Source organism: Pelophylax lessonae, assembly GCF_965119305.1.
Source record: "Pelophylax lessonae genome assembly, chromosome: 1".
NCBI lineage: Eukaryota > Metazoa > Chordata > Amphibia > Anura > Ranidae > Pelophylax > Pelophylax lessonae.
The window spans coordinates 309,546,190-309,571,209 of record NC_138768.1 but is presented as its reverse complement, the minus strand read 5'-3'; the positions used below and the strand labels follow the sequence as shown (position 1 = coordinate 309,571,209).

At 39.6% G+C, this 25,020-nt stretch overlaps 1 protein-coding gene across 1 annotated transcript; it reads left to right on the top strand.

The window, feature by feature from the left end:
- Nucleotides 1–10,942: 10,942 nt before the first annotated feature.
- Nucleotides 10,943–24,818, top strand: LOC309545078 (uncharacterized protein; the record flags this gene model as incomplete). Its single annotated transcript, XM_082244210.1, has 3 exons — nucleotides 10,943–11,008; nucleotides 21,366–21,508; nucleotides 24,393–24,818. Exons 1-3 carry the CDS (start codon nucleotides 10,975–10,977, stop codon nucleotides 24,816–24,818), a joined length of 603 nt encoding a protein of 200 aa, XP_082100336.1. The 5' UTR covers nucleotides 10,943–10,974.
- Nucleotides 24,819–25,020: the final 202 nt, after the last annotated feature.

Here is a 25,020-nt window from a genome sequence, read left to right as displayed (position 1 = left end):
GAAGTGGTAAAGGGGGCGCCTGCAGTTTGGGCCCTGAAGAGTTAATGGATAGTGTGAGTACATCAGTTGAGGGTTGCAGCCATACAGGTATACACAGCAAGCTACCTCAACTTCATTTTTTTAAACAGTGATTTTAAACAATTAAACAGTAATTTACTGATGCTTAAAGTGAAAGAATCAAAATGAGAAATTACAATAAAAATTTAAAAAAAATTTCAATATGGTACCTGGCGGGGGGGGGGGGGGGATGAGTCCCTTGGTCGACCTATAAAGTGGCACATCTGTACTGTGTATAGAGGCTGCTGCATAAATAATTGTATTTATAAAGCCAAACGAAATGACATTTTTCCTGCAAGCTTTCTTTATTTTGTAAACAACGGCTTGGGGAGCCAGTCTGTATGATGAGGCCACAATGTAGTGCACTGGAAACAAGTTTAGAGATTTTTTGGATATATTCTGGTGTCTCTTCTGCAGACTATGGATAGAAGTAACAGGTGCAGAAAAATTGGTCTTTGGGTGTCTGTGGCGTCTTCACACCGTAACCCTATAGAGGTACTCTTGATAAAAACAACAATTGGCCTTGCTGTCAAAAATTGAAATGATATGCACCTGTCAAACAGGTGCGTAAAAATTGGTCTTTGGGTGTTAATTGTACCCATGAAATCTACACCAAAAAAATCTTCCAGATGAAATCAATACCCACAACACTAGACAGCCTAGAAACAAGGAGGAGGAACAGAATTGCATCCCTTTTGTGTGGCTTTCAGGTGCTCTTGCAAACGGGCTGAGTGGTGGGAGGTTAAATGCACTTGATGTGCTTGAGACAAAGTTTGCAATTTGCAACATTGCATTTTGCACATTGCACATGTGCTAATAAAGGCCCAGAGAGCTGAGCTGTGGGAAGGGTGGCGGGAGATAACAACTCCACAATGTGATGGAATAGGGTGACTGCTCTCTACTCTTCCATGATGGCTGCCTTGTTGGGATTGTTCCTCACCCTCTCTTTTCTCCTCTGCTCTATCCGGCACCCAAGTTGCATCAGTGACCTCATCATCATCTCCTCATTACCATTGGTGGTGTTTCTTGTTATTTTTGCAAAATTGTCGCTCTTTTTTTGTTTATAGCGCATGATCAAAAAATCGCACAGGTGATCAAATACCACCAAAAGAAAGCTCTGTTTGTGGGAAAAAAAGGACGTCAATTTTATTTGGGTACAGCGTCGCACGACCGCGCAATTGTCCGTTAAAGTCACGCAGTGCCGAAATAGGCCCTGCTTTCATTGCTTCAGCCAATCAGGGCTTCAAATGCACTGTGTGGCAGCACAGTGCATTGTGGTCTTTCACCGGGCAGAACAAACGGTTGAGCCCCCCGATAATTCGAGTGTTTGTCGACCGGGATAACAGCCTATGTTCGGTCCAAACTCATCCCTACCTATCCCTACTCAAGAGCATATTTTGCTCCAATCTTCCCAATATTGCCGGCACTCTGATTAATCTATAGTTACTATCAGCACATAGCAACATCTGCATACGTTAAATCAGCGTACAGTTATTATAACTATTTACCAAAATAGCAAGGTACATCTACTTACTTCTACTCTTTTTAACAAATTGTCGCCAGTCTTCTAATTTGTATTTTAGCTTCGGTTTGGTCTGCTGGGGTATAATGGTTTTTAATCATTACCCGAAGAACTTCAAGTGCCCATACCTATTTAAATAGCTTTTTGGTATAGGTAGGTTCATTTATTTTTGCTGGAATGTTCCCAAAAGCTAAAGTTTGATATACTCATACTATACATTTCCTTTAAGATGCTTCTTCCTTCCTCTCTACTAGTCATGAGAGCTGCATGAATTACAGGCTTATATTATGATGCAATTCTTTACTAGAGAAAATCAAGTTATTTATAGCTAAGACATATCTTGAAATGGTAATACAACTAGCACCACTCAGAAGCAGCTGGATATCAACTACTTTTGAAGCAGTCCAGCAGCCGAAGTTGAATGTGAAAATGTAACACACAATCAGCCTGCCGAATGACTGGCCTTCATCTTCTGCCTCAGTCCTGCCAGGTGGGACTTTTAGTGCGCTTTCAGAAAATGCATCAAAATTGTGGGACATATTAGAAGTCTATGGCAAAGCTCAGCTAACCTGCACCAAAACCACAGGTACACTGCACTGCAGCCAAAGTGCAGCCAGGCAGTGTGAAGCAGCCATTACAGTCCAAAACTGTTTTATAGTATTGTATTTAGTTGAGTGCAAATCCCAATAAAACACCTCCACTTACAGAGCACAAATGTGAGTAATAGCCATATTGCCTTACACAGGTTCAGTGTCATGTGCAGTAACAGACACAGAAGCAATCCTCCCAACTTTCTGAGATGGAAATGAGGGATACCGATTAGAAAAAGTATATAGGCATAGGACACACCCCTGCCAACCCCCCCTTAAAGGGGAATTGTACAAAAAAAGATTGGTTAAAGGGTAACTCCACTTTCGTGGGGAAAAAATTAGCAAATAAAGAAAAAAACAATATAGCATATACAACTGCAACACAAATCATATTGTGATTAAATGTTATTAAAAATTACCTTTCCTTTTCAATCTGCAGCTGTTGCAATTTTCTAAAAATGCAATGCAATATGGCTACCTGGAGCTGTCCTGTACACAGAATGTATACTGACCACACCCCAGAAACATCATTTCCTGCTTGTGTGATTGGCTCACCAATTTTCCCAGAAGTCTGCCTAAGATACAAATTAGATTTCTGGCATCAAAATCAAAAAACAAACACAGGGTGCACTGGGCAAGCACATTATCCTCAATAATAGGCTTTATTAATTGTAAGTGTATATACTCACAAACAAAAGTTTAAAAAAGCACATCCAATCCGAACATCTGGCACAATCTGTATCTGTAACCAATGTACTTAATAGATGATGGCTAACGCGTTTTGAGGCTTAGCCCCTTTTTCAGAGCCTTAAACTTTTGTTTGTGAGTATATACACTTACAATAAACAAAGCCTATTATTGAGGATAATGCACTAGGCCGGTGCGCCCTATGTTTGTTTTTTGATTCTAGTGCTTTCAGACAACCCCAGACTTAAAGGGCAGCAAGGCTGTGGCCATTTAGGAAGCCAAGCGAACAATACCTTTATATAGGTTGGATAGGGGGCCCTGTCTCTGAGCGCAGGAGAAAGGTGATAACAGACTCTACAGACTCACATTTTCATCTTGTAACAGATTTCTGGCATAACAGATTTCTGGCATCTCCTGCAACAAAAATGTCATTTTTGGTGAGATACTCTCAATAAGAACACGTCTAAAGGGATTAAGGCCCAGCAGCTTTCCTCATTAGAGCCCTGCAGCTGCCACAGCTGATAGGTAATTATGAAACCACTCCAATTTGACCCACTCAGCACAGGAGAACAGAGGAACAAATAATGATTTCTTCAGAATAACAAAAGGTAGGAATCTGCAAAAAAATGTGTTAAAATCCCTGCAATGTACAGAGATCACCCAGAGGGGTAACTCCAACAAAAGTGGAGTTACGCTTTAAACCCACAAGTGCTTTTTTTTTTTTACTACTACTTTTCCTTTATATTGGCTTTTGGAATTTACAAATGCAGCAGTTTAGAAATTAGTGAAAGGTTTAGCACTGGGAAAGACTTTTTGAAAGACAAAAAATGAATTGTATATACAACTACATAGATCAAACCAAAATGAGGGACAAATAAGGAGGAAAGAGGGACTTTGTTCCAAATGAGGGACAGTCCCTCCAAATCAGGTACACTTGGGAGCTATGCAATAGCACTCGGTTACAGGTTCAGTAACTCTCAATAAAAGGTTCAGTAACTCTCTCAGGAACCAGTAGGATACCACTCCACACAAATGCAACGTGGATCCGAGATGAACACTATCACAGTCCTTAAAACACAGGAGCAGCGGAGCAGTAAAGCTAGATCGGCTGATATCAGGAGGGTGTAATCTAATGCAGATGTACAGCAGTATATTCCCAGGTACAGTAGGTTGCAACACAGACTAAGTTGATTTTACGAGGGCAACATCAGCTGGAAGGTTTGACAGGTTGTTGAAAAAGGTTGAAGCGAAATAAGGCCTGAAGAAAAGTACTGGAAATCAGTGCTGGTTAATGCACACCACAGTGTCCCCTAGTTTCTCCCTCCCTTTCCTTGTGATGGAACCTTTCCCTGACTCTATTTCTCTGTTACTGCCAGATGAGGTTGCTCTCCCAACACTAATCACTCACAAATGCACATCAAATATAGCGGAGTACCACTATTTTATTAGCACTGCCCCACATGGCCACTGAAGGTCAATAAAGAGTGACAGCATCCAATCGGACGGGTGCTCTCTCTTGTGATACCTACCGATGCTTCAGGGGAACATTATTCCCCTTAGAACTCCAATCCTTCCCCAAGGTGGCAATGTGCCACCTGCTGGGTGGTGTAGAAACTACACCTGCCAACACGTATTCCCTTCTTTCTGAACCCACTTGGGTTCTGACCTAACACAGCCATGATTAAGGCCTGATGGCCGAAACGCATTGGATTTTTATTTGACTGTTGTTCACATGCTACAACAAAAAAAATGTTTTAGCCTACGTCCATGGCACCAGCCTTTCTCTTTTTTTTTTGTCAGTGTACTGAGGGCCAGCCAGGCAACAAGCATTTTCAGAATAAGAAGCCAACAATGGCAACCTCAGTGCTTCTTTCAGGAAAGTTTTTCTTTTTACTAAGTCTAGGTAAGTTTTCTTCTGCAATGCAGTTACGATCCCATCACATGGTAATTGTATAAAAATACTTAAAGCGGAGATCCACCCTGGAATTTTTTTTTTTTTTTTAAAAATACCCCCGGGACAGTCAGGGCTAGTGCATTCCACAATGGCTAGCCTCTGATCTGTCCCGGGTTGCACTTACCTGTTAGGACAAATACTTACCTTGAAAACGTCTTGTCCAGCGCTGCCATCTCAGATGTGGGCAGCTTGAAGCCAGCGAGATCCTCTTCGGCATCCTCTTCCGCCTTCTTCGGTCCCTCGATGCCCTGCGCCGGCCCCGCCGTCACTTCCGGTGCGCGCGCGTCATCCCTCCACAGCTTCTGGGCATGCCCAGAAGCTGTTTAGAAGGGGATGACACGCGCGCCCCGGAACTGACGTCGGGGCCGGTGCAGGCGCAATGATTCCTGGGAGCTATGATGTTCAGCTCCCAGGAATCATTGCAAAGCCAGGAAGTGACGACGGGCCGTGGCCGAGGAAGGAGAAAGAAGGAAGTAAGTTAAGTATATTTTCTTTGCTACGAGGTAAGTAAAAAAAAAAAAAAAAAATGCGATTATCCATTTCTTTTTCAGGTGACCCGGAGCGAGAAGATGGAGGTAAGTATAAAATTAGGGTGGAACTCCACTTTAAGATCATCATTTCTTTAAAATACATTATCTTAGAGAAATGTCATGATCACATGGACTGATTTCCTCTGTCGTTAACTGTAAACCACAATAGTCCAAAAAAAAAAAAAAGGGGTGCGGCCACAAATAGATTGGATAGGAAACGGACATTTGTGCTTATGATTTCCGTTTTTTATCATTCTGAAATATTCACAGATTATCTGCAGAAAACTATTAGCCAAGAACAGATCAAATCAAAACGTTCATCAGTTATACTACAAAACAATTTACCACAGTGACGATAAGTGAACCAATGCGCTCACCAATAAATAAATAAATAGTGAATAAATAGTGAATCACTGTGTGAATCAGAGTGATAGCAGCCAGTTTTTCACCACTTACAATAAAAGTACATTATAATATGGAAAATCGCCGCTAAAATACACAGATAAAAATCCACAAAAATATATATGATGTGTAAAATCCAATAGTAATAATAAATAAATAAATAAATAAATAATTTGATGTGTACAAAAAAACTCTTCAATAAAAATCACATAATAAAAACTTGCAGTAAAATTATTCACATTTAGTGTATGTTTTTATTATGAGATTTATATTGAAGAGTTTTTTGCACACATCAAATTATTTATTTTTGATCACTATTGGATTTTACACATCATATATTTTTGTGGATTTTTATCTGTGAATTTTAACGCAGATTTTCTATATTATAATGTAAATTTATCACAGTGGTTGTCAATTGCAAAGTAAAGGGGGCCTCAAATGTGGCCCCTAATGTCTTCAAAGGGCCGCAAGTATGTAATATTTATTATACAGAATGCTACAGAAAACTGTCACAGATTGAAACTTACTAGAGGAAGAGATTGTCCCAGTGGAGTGGTTGGAGACTGAAGTCATGCTAAAGGGGACCATCAGAGACATGCTGCATGAAACAGCTGGACTTTACTACAACAGAGGGACTCTTTACAAATCAACGCTCCCTATACTGAGCGCTGGGACACAAAGACTGCACTACAAGTGTCCCTGCATTTTTGAGTGCAATGCCCATGCACTGTGGTACATTTCTTCTGATTTTTTTTTTCATGCAGATCTTTTTTTATGTGCAGCTTCCCGGTCATTTAACTACAGCAAAAATGCCAATGTGTAAAAGCATCTGCTACTCAATGATGAGTCAGTTTCACATGCTTATTTTTTTACTCTTGTTCAAAGGCAGTTTGACAGAGAAAGTTAGAGAATAGCAAGCAGCAACCCCCAAAGAAGGTTCAAAAAGGACAATGCACTTAGTTTTGTCTGGTTGCCAGAACTTTCACTTAAAGACATAAGGAAAATAAAATGTGGTTGGTTTTTGTAAATGTGTATTCTTTTGAACATGTTTACAGTACAAGTCTCAAAAGGATGGGCAAGATGGTAAATATCCCAGTATAGCTCTAATGTCTTATAATAAATAAAAATACATAAAGGGTTGTAAGTTGTAACCCTAAAATCCATAACTCAGCTTTCATTAAATTGATTACTCTAATCATGTTAAATTTGGTGGGTTGCTATAGTTTAACCAGTGGTGCAAGACTTTTGTTCTGGTGGTAACTATACCCTGCTACAAAAAATAGGGTGCTAAAAGTGTCTCTGCCAGTGATGTCATGTGTCACATGATGAAGAGCACTACAAATGCTGATCCTCACGCCTAGCTTATTAGTCATTACTATTATGCTATGCTTGAGTAGACCCCTCTATAACAATCAGAGTTACAGTTCTTCTTTCTGCCGACTATTTTCATAGTTGAATGATGCCCTTGAGGTTCTATGTGTCACTAGCATTCTTGGACATTCCCACTTATTCTGAACACCGGTTCTAGCACATAACTGTTCTTTACTCACAATCATAATACATGACATCCCTATTTTTTCTTTACAGGTCTGATTGTGAAGGCATTAGCCTTAAAGCGGAGTTCCGGCCACAAAATCGACATAATAGATTTTGGGCCATCCGCTTGCTTTTGGTCACCTGAAAAAGAAATGGATAGTTATGATTTTTTTTTTTGTTTACTTACTTTGTTATTGAAGAAAAATATATTCACCTTTCTTCCACTTCCTCCCTCTGCGGCTGCGGCTCGCGCCGTCACTTCCTCTTTGCATTGATTCCTGGGAGCTGAACGTCATCGCTCCCAGGAATCAATGCGCCTGCACCGGCCCCGCTCGTCACTTCCGGAAGTGACGAGCGGGGCCGGTGCAGGCGCATTCTGGGAGAAGAGGACACGGAAGAGGACGCAGAAGAGGACGCGCTGGCTTCAGCTGCCCACATCCGAGATGGCAGCGCTGGAGAAGAAATTTTCAAGGTAAGTATTTCTTCTAAAAGGTAAGTGCAACCTGGGACAGTACAGAGGCTATCCCTTGTGGAATGTACTAGCCCTGACTGTCCCGGGGGTATTTTTATTGAAAAAACTTTTTCGTGTCCGGAAACTCCGCTTTAAGTCACCTTTTGCAAATTTCCAAACTAATGGACATTTTATGGTTTGCATCATGCAGTTTTCAATATATTATTCATTATTTATCCAGTTCACCAATCTTTATGGCAATCATTTGTGTAAATAAACATATACTCACCTGCCTGAGAGAAGGAGTTGAAAGACTTCAGTGCCTCTGTTCTGAACATTGAGGTAAATTGCTCCACGCTGCCTGCAGCAACATAAGTCAGTGAGGGCTTGTTTATCAGTTAATTTACTGTTTCTTGAAGCCTAACTTCAGCTTATGAATACATTTCAAAATAATAAAAGCCCTGCAAAGGTTAAATTAAAAAATGCAGCACCCCCTGCAATACTTACCCTATTGCTGATGATGTTCCACGAAGACCCACCACTTTGTGATCGTGAGCTGGTACTCTTCCAGGCTGAATGACACCCAGCCTACTCTCCTATAGCCTTGAAGACCGCAGGATTTATGATTTAAAAAGAGAAGAATGAAACAAAAAGAACTACTTGATTGTCACCAGCCATCCACAAGCTCACTGTACACCAGACCTTGCACTAACATAAAATGTCTTCTTATGTGAGCCCCCCCCCCCCCCCACCCAAGATTACATTATGCCAGAATAAAGTAATAAAGAAAACTTAAATAAAAGCATACAAGTTACCTACCTTACATCCAGTGTCAGGGGATACTGAAAAGCTGAGGATTCCAAATCCCATGGGAATGCACTCCTGTGCAGGTCTGTAGTGTCTTCTTGTAAGATTGGGAATCCGTAGCTTTTCCAAGATCCCACTGTGGGGCCCAGTGTCTTAAGTAACAGGAATCAGCTGAAATCCAAGAACAATTGTGTTTGAGACTTTTAGGGCACAAAATATGATTCATAGTATATAAAACATTTTTTTTTTTTACAAAATCAATAAAAACCTTAAGAGTTAATTGATCAATGGCTGATATAATATGTGTATTATAATACTCATCTAGACATAGATATCACCTATCTTACTCCCATTCCCATAACAAGTTGGTTCCTGTTGCAGTAGACAGATAATTCTATGTAGGTTGACCAGACACATTTCAATATAAATCTTTTTCAGGAGTTAGAGTAGACACACATATATAGAGAGCTAGAAAAATTGTTGCAGTCCCAGTTTAGTCCGTGTACTTAACATGTGAGAGATTGCCTCAGCCTTGCACCACTTCACAAACCACGCCCTTTGATGTGTTTCGCCCCTCCTACCGGGGCTTTGTCATAGAAGTATGACTATGAATAAGCCCCAGTGGGTGTGGTGAAACATGTCAGAGGGCATGGCTTGTGGAGTGGTGCAAGGCTGAGGCAATCTCACACACATTAATCACACAGACTAGATTGGAAGTGTGGCCATTTTTCTATGTATGCTATACACTCCTGGATGGTGTACCGGCGGAACTATTATCATTCCCCTTCCTTGCAGCACTACACTTATTATTAGGTTACATATATAGAGAATGTTTAAATCTGTTACGTCAGAAACAATTTTAAGAAGCAAGGATCCTTCCTTTAATTAAAGTAGTTCTAATAGCTAGCAATTTTTTCCTTAATGCATTCCCTGCATTAAGCTAAAAAATTTCCCAGCATTTGCCCCCCCCCCAAAATACTTACCTGAGTCATCAGGTGATCCAGCGCTGTGCCCCTCTGTAGCCACTCTCTCCCTCTGCATTCACAGGACAGAGGCAGCAGTGGGAGTCATTGGCTCCTGCTGCTGTCAATTAAATCCTGTGAGGAGGGAGCAGGGGGAGAGGGCCAAGCTGCGCTCTGTGTGTCTAAAGATGCATACAGCTTGGCTCGCCATCATAGTAAGGGGCTTCCAAAAGTGGCACAGCGACATGAGGAGGAACTAAGAGTGGCAGTGTGGGACCCTGAAAGAGGAGGTTCAGGGCCACTCTGTGCATTTCCATTGCACAGGGCAGGTACAAATAAGCCTGTTTGTTGTTTTTATTAAAAAAAAAATCCACTTTACAATCACTTTAAAGCTCACCCAATCCTGTCATCACTGGGAGACATGGGAGCACACACAAAAATGGCTGGAGACCTCCCACAGTGTGCGCTCTCATGGTCCCAATAGCTACAGATGCTGAGTCAAACAGAAGTGGGGGGACGAGAAAGAAAGGAGAAAGACTCCCTTTCATATGGTAACTGCCCAAATAATCACTTTGCTTTACTAATTTATATTCCATTCATGCTACTGACTCCTGCATTATATACTACTAACCGCTGCACTCTACGTTACATACTTCTGACTTGTGAACTCTACTCACCTTTGAACACTGCGTTACTTACTAGCGACCTTTGCACTTTGCTTACTTACTTACTACTGACTTCTTTGTTATTTTTTTAATGGGCATTGGTAAAACACCTCCTTAAAAAAAGTCACACCCTTTCATTGCCATTGCGGCAGCAACTTTTCTGGCTCTGAGGAAGGGGGTTCGCCCCTGAAACGTGTCAGCCCAGCCATAGCAGCCCCATACGGCACACTGCATGCCATTCAGCTTCGTGTGGGACCTTGGCTACCTTGGAGATTTTATGTACTATGTTGATGTGTGTATTATCACACCTGCCTTGTGAGTATACTGTACACTTTTTAACATTTTAATAAATGGTTTTAGTGGTGATGCACTAGGTCAGTGCGCCCCTTTTCTTTTGAATCTTTGATCCCTTTCATGTTGTTCAGGTAAATCTCCACTTCTCCAGAGTTGCCTACCTCTGGTGTAGAGATTATACCAGTGGTTTTAGAAAAATTTGTGTAATTTTTGAACACCATGAAAAGGTGACACATAAGTGTCTTTGTAAAGTCAGAATGAAAATAAAGTCAAAGTGAGATATTACAGTATTTTGTGGCACTGTACACAAATTTGTGAAACGAGAGTAACCTCTAGGAACGATGATATACCGGGGTGGAAGCTATTTTGTGGAAGCTTTTATGCGGCGTATTGTTAATGTGTATTTTCCATGAGCATATAGGAAGCAACTGCATACAACATAAAAGACGACTTCTTCTTTTTGAAACACTTATAACCACACACTCCAGAGTAAGCGGACGGTCGTACCACACTTAGAATGGTTGGAGAATTTAGGTCTAAAATAATACCAGGTATGTTCTTTTTTTGCTCTAACTCAGTATTCTACATATGTATAATTACATTGTCTGTTGTGTACAATATTAAATCCTCAGCTACACTGTAACTATCCCTATATTTTTTACAGTATGCATGTTATGCACAAGATTGAGATTGCAATGTGATAGAAAGGTAGTGGTGCTGCATTATATATGCCTGCTCTAGTTTTATTAGCTTTAAAAATGAAAAACAATTGTATATAACTGTCTTAAACTGATTATAAAGGATAATTTTTTCTTTAAACAACAAACATGGTATACTTACCTGCTCTTTTCAATAGTTTTGCACAGAGAAGCCCCAATCCACCCCTTCTGTGGTCCCCTGCTGGTACTCCTGGCTTCTTCGGTCTTTAAGTAACCCCTAGCAATCTGCAGGCTTGATCCTGAGCTGCACTGTGTGCGTTTATTGACAAACACAGTGTGACTTGGCCCTGCCCCCTGCTCTCTCGTCACTGGATTTAATTGACAGCTGCAGGAGCCAATGGTTCCTGCTGCTCTCACTGAGTCCAGTGATGGGGGAGAGAGAGCAGCATTGCTGCTTTTAGGCACAGCCTAGACCAAGATCAGGATCAGGTAAGTATTTAGGGGGGCGCTGCACCTAAAAGGTTTTTTGCCCTAATGCAGAGAATGCATTGATGTAAAAAAAAGTTTATCCTTTACAATAACTTTAGGAGTTGGCAACAATTTAGCATGTTCAAGGATTATTTTTTGGTTTGCAAAAGAAAAAAAGATATAATGCTTCTCGGAATTTTAAAGAACTATTTAAATCAAGTTGCACGGCTGATTTCACTGAGTCACAAGGTGTTTTCCCTCAGTCCCAAGACTCTGAGCTATGAAACAGTTTGCTTAATTTCATTAAAACCTTACATATTTTAGATGTAGTAGCATTTGCAGATTTAAAACCATTTTTGAGTGGGCAGAAAATATGCTGCGATGTATCAATTAGTATATACACCATGTTATTTTCTGGTCTTTGTGATCTTGGCCTGCAATAGAAATAAGCACTCCTGGTTACTATACTTCGACCCAGGGCTGCTGCTAGAAATCGCGGGGCCCCGTACAGACTACCTGGCAGGGCCCCCTCAAGAAAATATTAAAGATATATTTAGCTAAAATTACAACAAAATCACTATTTTAGCAGACACAAATATAACATAACTTGCATAATTCCTGCTAAATCTAAAAAAAAAAAAAAAACTATGTTAAATAAAAAAGATGAGAAAAATATACGGGCTGGGCAGTTGGAGCTCAGTGATCAGAGAGACAGAGAGAGAGAGAAACAAAGTTACAATTTACAAATAAACTCCTGAGCAGAGACAAGTGCTGGGAGGGGGGCCCACACAAGGGAGGAGGATTAGTGAGGGACAACTGTCTCTTTCTCAACAGATAAAATCTGATAGCAGGGAGAGGGACAGATCAGATTCAGGTGCTGGAGGAAGATTTCTGTATTTGTTGTCCATCACTAATCCCCCTCTCTGTGTGGGCCCCCCTGTGTGCTCGGGCCCCCTACAAGAGGGCTGGTGGTCCCCCCCTATCAGCGGCCCTGCTTCGACCTGCAATCAAACCTGCAGAGACAGTACCTGTTACACTATCGTAAACCTACCTACCTACTATTGGTGCTATATTGAAAAAAGGTACATTGATGGGTTACCCAGAGTCCAAAGGCTGCCAAAAACTTTCAGACTGTTGTAATTCTTCATGACATGCAACTAACTTACAGTATATGTAAACCCAATCACTAAAATCTCATGTTAGTTTTCAAATTAAAGTGATTTCAGAAGTCAATTTCAATAATTCTAATCTTTTGCTTTCATTTAAGTTATACCTGGTGATCCTACCAGGAGGGCCAGGAAGGTTCAAGCACTTCTTGTTATAGGGTGGGTAACACTGCTCTGTCCCTATCACCTTTTCACAGGTTCTCCCTTAGGAAACTACTATGATGCGGCACATTACACAGATATGGTCCACTGCTGTTAGTGTCAGGAAACCGACCCTGAGAAGTAGCATGCAGCAGTTGCATGTAGACAGGAAATGGCAGCGAAAGGATGCAGTAGATCATCACTGCTAATATGCAACCAAGGCTTAAAAGGGCGAAAACGCTAGTTTTTTTTAAATAAAAATGGTAGTTGCTTATGATAAACCATACTTTAGTAAATTAAAGTCAGTAGATCTAGTTTATGTTTGCATACTACTGTATGCTGAATTTAGTGATACCAATGGTTTCATACATAAGTGTGCAATAAAGCTTTTGTTAGGCATTAAGATATAAGTGGATTGATACTTTTGCATGCATTCCCCGAGATAGACATTATGATCTCACAAGATCTATAGTAGGGGTACATAGGAAAGAATCAGTGCTTGCAGTTGCAACATCCCCAAAACGAAATTTATATTCACAGCCGTACAGCCAAAATACTGTATGTTAAAGTACTACACAATGCAAATAAAATGGCAATCTCTAACCTGAAGAAGGTCAAAGTGGAACCTCAGTTTGAACTCAAACAAGATTGATATATAAAGCTTACCAGCCCATACCTATTCACAGTGGCGGCTGGTGCTCCAAATTTTTTTTTGGGGGGGGGGGGGTGGCGAAAACAGAAAAATGTAATAGGCATTGCTTTGTGGCAAAAAACGCGGCAGAAAATTTGAGGTCACACAAGTGAAAGGGGCCTTCAGTAATCAAGGCACGGTGCCTTGAAAAAGTATTCATAGTCATTAGTCACCCCTTGAAATAATCCATATTTTGCCCCATGCTATATATTCATATATTACATATTAGCACAGGAATTTTCCCATGCAATATATTCAGACATTCCCTTTTGGTACAGGAATTGTCCCATGCTATATATTCATATATTACCTATTAGTACAGGAATTGCCCCATGCAATATATTCATATATTACCTATTAGTACAGGAATTGTCCCATGCAATATATTCAGACATTCCCCATTAGTACAGGAATTGCCACCACATGCTATATATTCATATATTACTTATTAATACAGGAATTGCCCCAAGCAATATATTCAGATATTCCCCATTAGTAATGGAGGATATCTGAATATATTGCATGGGGCAATTCCTGTGCTAATGGGAAACATATGAATATATAGCATGGGGCAATTCCAATGCTAATGGACCATTAGTACAGGAATTGCCCCATGCAATATATTCATGTATTACCTATTAGTACAGGAATTGTCCCATGCAATATATTCTCAGATATTCCCCATTAGTACAAGAATTGCCCAATGCAAGCATACCAGATAAACTAGGATGTATGGATGTATGGATGGACTTCAGCCTAGTTCTTCTTACTTAGATGCCCCCCCCCCCCCCAAAAAAAAAAAAAGTCACCTGCTTATTTAACCCCTTCCAGTCTGCCCATTACATGATCCCTTTCCTTGCTTCCACTCACCTTTTCTGTTTCAGGCAACAGCAAGTCAGCAACAGAGTCCAAGAAGTCTGGGACCGACTGGGGCCTGGGCTGATGAGCTGAGGGCTTCCTCGGACTATTAAGGCTGTCCACTTAGGCGTAGCGCAGCGCTGTCTGTACGGTAGCCATAGTCTCCAGTGCACAATAGCACAGTGCACTGCAGAGAGCCAATAGAGCGATGTCCACATGCAGTGAGGCTCAGGCAGGCTCTACGTTCGGCTCCCACCGCGGGAATTAGACAGTGACGCCCAAAGCACTGCCCTGGATGTCCTGGACCAATCACAGGAAGCCAATGGTACAGTGGGAGTGCTTGAGGTGCATTGCTCTGCGCCCCGAGGACAACTCTAAGGTGGTCAATAAGCTTCCCCAGACACAAACACGTGCTGGCAAAACCCCTTCCCTTTCCATAGACAGCAGTGTGTCCGGCGCCCCACACACACTTAAGGGAACACTTTTTTTTTTTATAGTGAATTTGGTATGACTATCCTGGGGGGGGGGGGCGCCCCTGCGCCCCTGCGCCCCCTATTCACAAGCTGCCACTTCCTATTCAAAATCTAAAGTAACCTTCAGATAGCAGGGTAGTAGCAAACTGAAAAAAATGCATCTTAGAATGAATAAAGATTAACTACGGCACTGTAAAAACTTTGCATATTCTTGATATTCAGTCAACGTGATATTAGAAGGTATATATATAAAAGAGATAACACATATAGAAAGTCTATATTTACATGATGAATGTAACAAGCACTGCCAATTTTGGTCATTTCCTTTGCTTGGTTACACTTTCACAACCTTTTTATCATAACACATGATCACACAAAGTGACGTATGACCACTCGATTTGATGCAACAGGATGACATTACTTATGTCTTAGTCAATAATCTAAAAGCTACGAAACTGGAGCTATAAATCCTATTAAATGAAAACATAGCCAACAGCAATGGCTTTTCTGATAGTAAGATGACTAGATTAATTTAAGGCAAGTGACACTAAAAACATCTCTGAGGTTTTATTTAGCTGTTGCTTACCTACACTTCCTTTTTTTTTTTTTTTTAGCCAAACTTCCTTGGTGGTTTATCTGAAAGAGTTTTCTTTCTTTCCTCTGAAAAACCCTTTTGAGATACATTGTGGTTTATCCACTGCTACATATGAAGTTCTGTTTTCTATTTCTCAGTGATGTGGATGTACAATGTGGTTAAAGCTTTGCCTTCCTTATTCTATCTTTTGAATGATGTTTTCTATTTAGCCAACAGTAAAGTGATTTAGTGCAGTCATTCTCAACTAGGGTTCCTCCAGTGATTGCTAAGGGTTCCTTGAGCTGTGGCTAATTGACCTTCCATTGGATGGTGGCTGCATAGTACCAGGCCAGTGCCCCCTGGCAGAACTAGCTGCATAACACCAAGGATATTTTAAAATGCATGTAAGGGTAGCATTGTGACTACCAATGTAAGGGAGCATTCATCCAACTTTCCACAAATGGAATGGGCATTCTTTCTATTTGCTAACAATGTAATGGGCATTTGTCCAGTGACCCCAGATTAATTAGATTTAGGGGCATCCCTGTCTGTCTAATTGGCATCTACAAAGTAATTGGATTAGGGATGGATTTATTTAAAGGTTTTTTTTTATACAATACGTGCATTTATTTTATCAGAATGTATGTGTTTATTACTACTGCTATTAATATAAATCCCTCTAAACCTGGAGAGTGTTGAGCTTAACCATGTTTCTGCATCCATTTGTATGGTCTGCAATGGATATAGTTATGCACTTGTCCCACTCCACCTATCTAATTTTACGGCTAAACTCTGGTGGCATTAATATTGTCTCAAACCGCATAAAGTAATACCTTAATAGTATAGAAAGATTAAATCAAAAATGAATGGACTTTAACCTCCTTAGCGGTATTCCCGAGTGTGGCTCGGGGTTACATTTCAGTGCAATTAGCGGTAACCCCGAGCCGCACTCGGGGTACCACCAGGAGCATCGCTGGATCCTGAAAGAGGGGTTACTTACCTTATCCCCGGGATCCAGCGATGTATCCCGGCAGTGTGCGGCGGCCGGATCTTCCGCCCGATGCTTGTGAGCCCCGGCTTCCGTCTCCTGCGACGTGACGCTCGCAGGGGGGTGGAACCGGCGGCAAATTCAAAAAGTTATACACACAAACACACTGATTACAATACAAAATAAAATAAATTGACATTAGTTTGCCCCCCAGTTCCCTTTCCTGAAGTTTTACTCTACTTTTATATATATATATACACACATACATACATACATACTTTAACTTATTTATAGTTATTTATTATATTATAATTTATGATTTTGTGTTTCAAACTTTATCATATTTGAGATGTTATAAAGAAGAACGCACAGTAAAAAAAAAATCATATATAAATAGTAGGTTTGGGCTGCTCCTCCTTAAGAATTACATTCAAAATAATGGTACCGCTTTCAGCACCTAAAATCCGAAACAATCATACCGCCAGGGAGGTTAATAACTAAAATATCTGAATGTATAATTTCTGTAATAACCTGTATGGAGCAATTTGATGTTGAAATATTTCCTGGTATTTACTGGATAAAGATGAAATGTAGATTTGGTAGGGTCTTGAAAGATAGGAAAGCCCTGTGGAAATAACATGCAGTAAAAAACAAAAGTGACCTTTTGACCAACTGTAATAATCAGATCACTTTTCTAGGGTTTCCTGAAAATGTGATTACATCACTCCGTGTGTAGTGACTGGTTATCTAACATAAATCACTGAACTTTTGGATCTCCCTAGGTACACTAGTTTATACTTTATCTATGTCAATGTTCTATACTCACCCATGGTACATTACCACACTAATATATCCCTAAACTATGGTAAAAGTAATTTGCTAGATTCTGTTGCTGTGTTTAAAGTGAAGATGGCCATGATCTACAACAACTGTCGTACTGATAGTTTGCTTTTATGTTTTTTTTTTGCTTAAGAAGGGGGTCTATCAAAGTTGAAATGAGGGAGTGTATACATAGTGCCCAGTGTATAGTGACACAGACCTAAAGTTATCTGTTTTTTTTCTGCTTTATAGAAGGGTTTAAATTCCTTAGAGAAGTAGATCAAAGTAAGGTGATTGTTTTGCTTGAAGTGATACTAATCAAAGAAATATTAATTGCCATAATTCATTCACATAAATCATATATACAAAGCCACTGTATTTTTTTTAATCCTCTAAGTACCTTATTCCTGCAGCATTGTTATGTGGTCACGTGATCTTTCCCTGTTCTTTGGCATCTGCATGGAAAGATCCTTTGGAGGGGCTTCTATTACTCTGCTAATGTATGAGTCTGTGTCTGGCCAGCCCTGATTGGTGTTGTGCCAGTCATATGACTAAAAAAACAGTCTCAGAAAATCAATTCAATTTAAATTATTGTGTGAAACTAAAAAGTGTTAAAACCCGCGCTAAGTGAACATATATAAATATAAATAAATTTATGTCTCCTGAAGCTGCTACTCACTTAGGTAAAAACCAAGAATCACTAAAAAAATCAATCTAAAAGCAGTGCTAACAGGTATTAAAATAATGTGAATAATGATAAGTGAATCAGTGCATAGTATGACCAATAAATACAAAATTCATATATAATAAAGTGCATATACATAAAGTGCAATCATATAATGTCCATAGTGCAAACAATGCAAATAGTGCAAAAACATTTTTTTAAGTTAAGGTGCAGTCCAAAATGAATGGTTCCCTTGACTGGAACTAAAGTGCTGGAAAGGTGCTCAAAGTAATCCACATAGGTGCCAAAGTGCTCTCAGGAAGAAACCCCTATGGGGTTGCACTCACCAGACCTTAATACATGGCTGAGGAGAAAGCGGAGAGGAGCTGATACAGGAATATTTTGGAGGCTGTGCTGGATCCATCCATCCAGGGGATATTGTCTCAGCTTAACCACTTGCCGACCGCCGCACGACTATCTACGTCGGCGGTCAGCCCCTCACAGGCAAAGTGACGTAGGGCTACGTCACTAGCTTGTGAGGGTCTAGGGAGCGAGCGCGCGCCCCCGGAGGCGCGCTCCCGCTCCCGAGTGGTCACGGACCCCCCCGCGCGTGTGACCGGTGGACCCGATGTCCGCCGGCCACTCTGCGATCGGCGGGGGAGAGGGAGAAAGTCAGGCAGCTTGTGTAAACAAGCTGCCTGTCATTCTCCTCGCTGTATGAGAGCTGATCACATGGATCTACTATGTAGATCCGTTGATCACTCTGCATACAGCTGAAGCCCCAGCCAATCACAGTTACAATCACGCCCCTAGGGACACACACAGCCCCTCCCTCTCAAATAAAGTTAACCCCTTCACTACCAGTGTATTTTTACAGTAACAGTGCATATGTATAGCACTGATTACTGTAGAAATGTCACTGGTAACCCCAAAAGTGTCAAAAATGTCAGTCAAGGGTCCGATCTGTCCGCCGCAATGTCGCAGTACCGCAAAAAAAATCGCAGATCGCCGCCATTACGCGTTAAAAAAAAAAAACAACAAAAATGACAAAAATCTTTCCCTTAGTTAGTAAACGCAATAACTTTTGCGCAAACCAATCAAAATACGCTTTTTGCGATTTTTTTTACCAAACATAGGTAGCATAAAACAAATTGGCCGAAAATTTTAAAAAATTTTGATTTTTACATTTTTTTTTGGGGGAATTTCATATAAAAAAAAGGGAAAAATATTGCTATTTTTGCAAAATGGACGCTCTTTTTTTGTTTATAGCGCGTGATCAAAAAATCGCACAGGTGATCAAATACCGCCAAAAGAAAGCTCTGTTTGTGGGAAAAAAAGGACGCCAAATTCGTTTAGGTACAGCGTCGCACGACCGCGCAATTCTCCGTTAAAGTCACGCAGTGCCGAATCGCAAAATACCCCCTGGTCGGAATGGGGGTAAAATCTTCCGGGGCTTAAGTGGTTAAGGCTTGTTTTTATCCCAGGTCTGGTGAGTGCATCCCCATAGGGGTTTCTTCCTGAAAGCACTTTGGCACCTATGTGGATTACTTTGAGCACCTTTCCAGCACACTTTAGTTCCAGTCAAGGGAACCATTCATTTTGGACTGCACCTTAACTTTTTTTTGCACTATTTGCATTGTTTGCACTATGGACATTATATGATTGCACTTTATGCAATTGTGCGCAGTACTGGAGGCCATATCTCCAGAAGGATATGGATACTCTAGAGAGAGTTTAGAGAAGAGCTACTAAACTAGTACATGGATTGCAGGAAAAAACTTACCCGGAAAGGTTAAAGGACCTTAACATGTATAGCTTGGAAGAAAGAAGAGACAGAGGGGATATGATAGAAACTTTTAAATACATAAAGGGAATCAACTCGGTAAAGGAGGAGAGCATATTTAAAAGAAGAAAAACTACCACAAGAGGACACAGTTTTAAATTAGAGGGGCAAAGGTTTAAAAGTAATATGAGGAAGTATTACTTTACTGAGAGAGTAGTAGATGCATGGAATAACCTTCCTGCAGAAGTGGTAGCTGCAAATACAGTGAAGGAGTTTAAGCATGCATGGGATAGGCATAAGGCTATCCTTCATATAAGATAGGGCCAGGGACTATTCATAGGATTCAGATATATTGGGCAGACTAGATGGGCCAAATGGTTCTTTTCTGCCGACACATTCTATGTTTCTATGTTTCTATGTTTCTATGTATATTCACTTTATTATATATGAATTTTGTATTTATTGGTCATACTATGCACTGATTCACTTATCATTATTCACATTATTTTAATACCTGTTAGCGCTGCTTTTCGATTGATTTTTTTAGTAAATTAAATTATTATCAACATAAAACTGTATTAAAGCTTCCTATAAATCTTTATTGAACATCAAATATGTATTTTTTGGGCATTTATATGATGTAGACATAGTCAAAGATATTTGACACTAGCTTTCATTTCATTTAGACGGCATCTGCATCCAAAGCTCTTTTTTTATACTTTACAGGTAATAGCAATTACATTTAACATATCTAATACTGATTTATAGTAAAACTAAGCTTTTTTGTGAGTCTCTTAGTGAATTTAATCAATCAGCATGTCTCTATAGTGCTTAGCAATAGAAGGACATGGGGGGAGAGAGTAGAGTGTCATTTACCACTGTTTATGCACCCACAAATGTGACTCTATAGTCATGTGGTCTGTAGATAGGAAAAAGGAGGAAATGAAGAGCTTAGAAGGGAACTGAAATATAAGCATGCTCAGTAGAGGACACCAGCTGGTCTACACAATCTCAACCTGCAATTGGGACACAGAGAAGATGGGAAGGTCAGCTGAATATATGCTCAATCAGGTATATTTCATTCTACACAAGATGAATGCTTTGGTGGCCTTGTGAGTATGCACACTCTGTTGCATAGTATGTAATGAGAGTTTTTCATAGTCCGGGTTTAATGACACTTTAAAATATTGCTAGTTGTTTAAAATTTAAAATGCATCTATACATTCAAACTATTATGCCATTCATAAAACAATACAATATAAGTATGGTATAAGTACACAGTATAAGTATAGCATAGAAATCACTTTGTTTTCTGTTGTGTGAGTTTTTTTACATACCTTCTCTTGTGTATCTTATACCAATGCAGCATCTGTAAGAAGTATGGTGGCCACATACTGACATCACTCTTCACTTTCAGGAACCCGGAACCAGTATGACATTGATATTCAGTTCAAATTACTATATTAGTCTGATTCATACTAAGTTCTGAGGTGTTCTTTCTGAGCAGGGGGAAGCCAATCTGACCCCAGGAAATAGAGCACTAGTAGAACCATATACAAATAGCATAAATGCATGCAGTGAAACATTACTAAGGTCCATTTTTTGCTTATTTGTGTATCCTTAGGTTTCATTTATGGGGTCGCTATGCTACTCATTATCTCAGTTAACTGTGGCGACAGTGCAAACAATTCAAGATATATTCTGAGACAGATCTTCAACAAAAGCCAAGAAATGCTAATTGATGCCGAAACCCTATTTCAAACATCTGTAAGTACCATATAATGCAGATAACTACCGTGTGCAAGACAGGGAGTTTGACATATCATTTATTTGGTGGAAAACCCAATGTTATAGGTTGTATTGTAGAATGACCTTAAAAATCACTATTATATGTAAATCAAGGAAACCAAACCTTTAAACCCACAGACAATCATTTAATAAACCAAAATTATATTTGCTTACCGGATGAAAGATTTGTGCTAAATAAACATTTCACCATTTTTAGGTATTGCAGCCAGAACTTAGATATACTTTCCCTTTGCCCATTCACCCATGCCCCAGTTATACTCACCTTACCAGCACTCCATTTCTGCTCCTGTATTTGCCACAGCCTGAGAAAACTACCTTGCTGTGACCTCCTCCTGGGACAGTTCTCGGGTGTAGCAGCCAATCGGTAGACCCAAGCACTATCACATGATGTAGGGAGTGATGTTGCCACCTCTCCTATCCTTTGACACCAGACAGAGTATTTCAGTACTGTCTGTGGAGGACACAGGAGCTGGGTGTGGGTCAGTGCCTTACCAATGTATACTCGGAAAATTCCCATTGCATGCATTCTTAGAAATTGCCTGAAGTAAGATGGCCCTGTAGCAACTTCCAGGTGGAAACCAGTGTCAACACAGGTCAGAACATTATGGAAAAAAAAGAACATTAATCGCCAACACATGGATCTTCAAAATAATGTCCGAACGTTTATTAAAGCCATCACATCACATAAAAATGCAACCTTTGAAGCTCTGCAGGACCCCTTCATCAGGCAAGTGACATATTATCACATGCATAATGAAGGACTTTGGCCTGGCCTCAAATTGTTGCATTTTTTCTGCAGTGATGTGATCGCTTTATTAACCATCTGGACAATATTTTGAAGATCCATCGTGTGCTGCCAATATATTTTCTGTCCTTTACAAACACACTATTACTTTGACTTCAATTGGCAAAACATTTATATACAGTAAGTTTGATGTATGGAGGTGCCCTATGAAATACAATCTGTGCATTGGTTCAGAGCCACTATAGTCAAATATGAACTGGAATTTATAAAAAAAAAAAAAAGTTTAAGGGCCCATAGATAAATGTGCATTTTAACGTGGAAAATAAAATCTTGCTAGATCAGTTCAGACTGGCCTCTTTTGCAGGTATAGTTATGAAAACATTAAAAATAAGTGTCTATACTGTTCAGTAATACACTGTCTCATCCTGGTCTGCACATGCTCAGTTACTCTCTATTTTGAGGCCATGTGCCAAAAATAAGAGCTACTAGATGTCAATCTGCTGACAGCCTAAAGATTTATTGCTGCTCAGGGGCTCTAGGCTTCAGCAAAATGACAGCCTCTGGATGCAATTTACAGCGCACACTAATTTTGGTAGCAAAATTATTAACGTGGAATGTGTGTTCCTTGCAAAAGAACATTGTTTTTTATCAAGTTGTTATGGGTATAGTTCCTTTTTTAACAAGTTAATGCATATGCATAGGTTCGCTATTGCTTGTAATGTGCTAGTTCACATTTGAGCAGTGTGTTAATACATGTTGCCACAAAGAAGTTCCAGTCCATTCTTTGATGGATAAACACTCGTTAAAAAGCCTATTGATGGGAATGGCAGTGCACATCAACATATGACAATGCGTCTTCAACCCCTTCCTGCTAAACATACGCATACATGCGGCCTCACAGGAGTGGGTATTTTTCTGTGGGGCCACATGTATGCTTATCTTTTTATTGTGCTGGGAGCGTGTGTAAAACATTTTTTAATAAAAAATGAAGAAAGAAAAAATGAAGAAAAAATAAAAAAATAACAAGATCAAGGTTTGCCAGGGTTAGTTTTAAGCTCAAGGCCGGGGGTCAAAGGTGGTCAGAACCAGAAGAATATATTTTAGGTTGTTCTTTGGTGGTAAATTATGGTTATAGCAAGAAATTTACAGCTAAATTTAAAAAAAATATTTTTGGCCAGTTTTCTTTTGATAATAATTAAAAAATCAGGAGCTACCCATTTTTTATTTACCACCAAAAGAAAGCCCAATTTGTCCTGAAAAAAAAAAAACAAGGTATAATCCACCTGAATACACAAAGTAGTTGTGACGTTATGTAAAGTTTTATTAACACATATCAAAGTTGCAAAATTGTGCTTAGGCATTAAAATTTGTTTTACCCTTAGGCGGGAAGGGGTTCATGAAATTACACTTTGGTACTTTTCCAAGAGTTCACCTTTATTACTGTTTGCTTTTTAATTAAATCTGTCCTTAATAAAAATGTAATAACTCTTTTATGCTGTCCATACACTGTTGGTGTTTTTCTTTCAGCTATTACACAGGAGTGACAAAGATGGAGAAATCATCCCTGCTAGGGCATTGTATTTTGATTGTGGCATCTGCTGCAGTCATAATACATTGATCAGTGGCTGCAGCTGATAATCAATAAAAATTTTCCAACACATTCCCTTGACAGAAGTCGATTAAGTAATTGACTTCTATCAAGCGGGGGACCACTCACACTGAATTTCAGTCTCTGTATGTTCAACTATAGACAATGCTACAAATCAACTGTATTTTTTTTTATCAGTGGAGATAAATTGAACTGTATATGTCCTCTAGTATTTGTATTGTTCACAGTGAAGGCACTTCAAATATGTACATATTTTATGTATCAAAGTGTCAGTAGTAAGATCCGTTATCCTCATCGCTAAGCCACCTTTAGGCCATAATGTTCAGAATACAACTATTATTTTCCAGAGCAGTTTAAATGATTTGTGTCTGTGAAGAAATTGAGTTCTTACTAATGCCCTTTTTTTACTCAAAGCTGCCATCAGTATTGATTCATTTATCTCAGGATAACATTTTTTGGTAGTGTTAATGTTTTCTATATATTTTTAGTTCACAGAACATGGGATTTCTGAGGAAGACTGTAACCAGACTCTGGAATGGTTTACAAAACCGAATATCTCTAATCTAAAGGATACTGAAAAGCTACTAAAAGAGATAGACAGGGACTTGAATCGCTTCCACAATGCCTTTAAGGACACAAAGAATGAACACACAGATGAATATACACATAAGGAAATGATCACATTGGCTCTGTCGAGCATTGAAGCACAGCGAAAAAACATTCAAAACTATCTGAAAAGAAAAAATGGTGTAAATGAAAGTGGATCTGCAATACCTGATAGAGATTATTATCAAAAAAAGCTTGATTGTTGCATTCTATCCAATAACTACGTGGAGTTCCTAAGAGATGTCAACAAAGAGTTAAAGAAACATAATCAGAGAAGGAAGAAAAGAAATAAGGTTGTTCTGTTTTAGTAACACTAAATTCAATGTCAAACTCATTTTTTCAGTTCCTTCCATACAACCTTTATTTTTGTTTGGAAGATTGCTGCTTTTTAAAAGGTCTTGAACGCTCAGGATTTCAGCCAGTGAAAACAATGGACATAAGGTATTATCAACTAACTACCGGAAAATGAAGGTGTAAGATTCAAAGGCATCCATTTTGCCCAAACCTTTG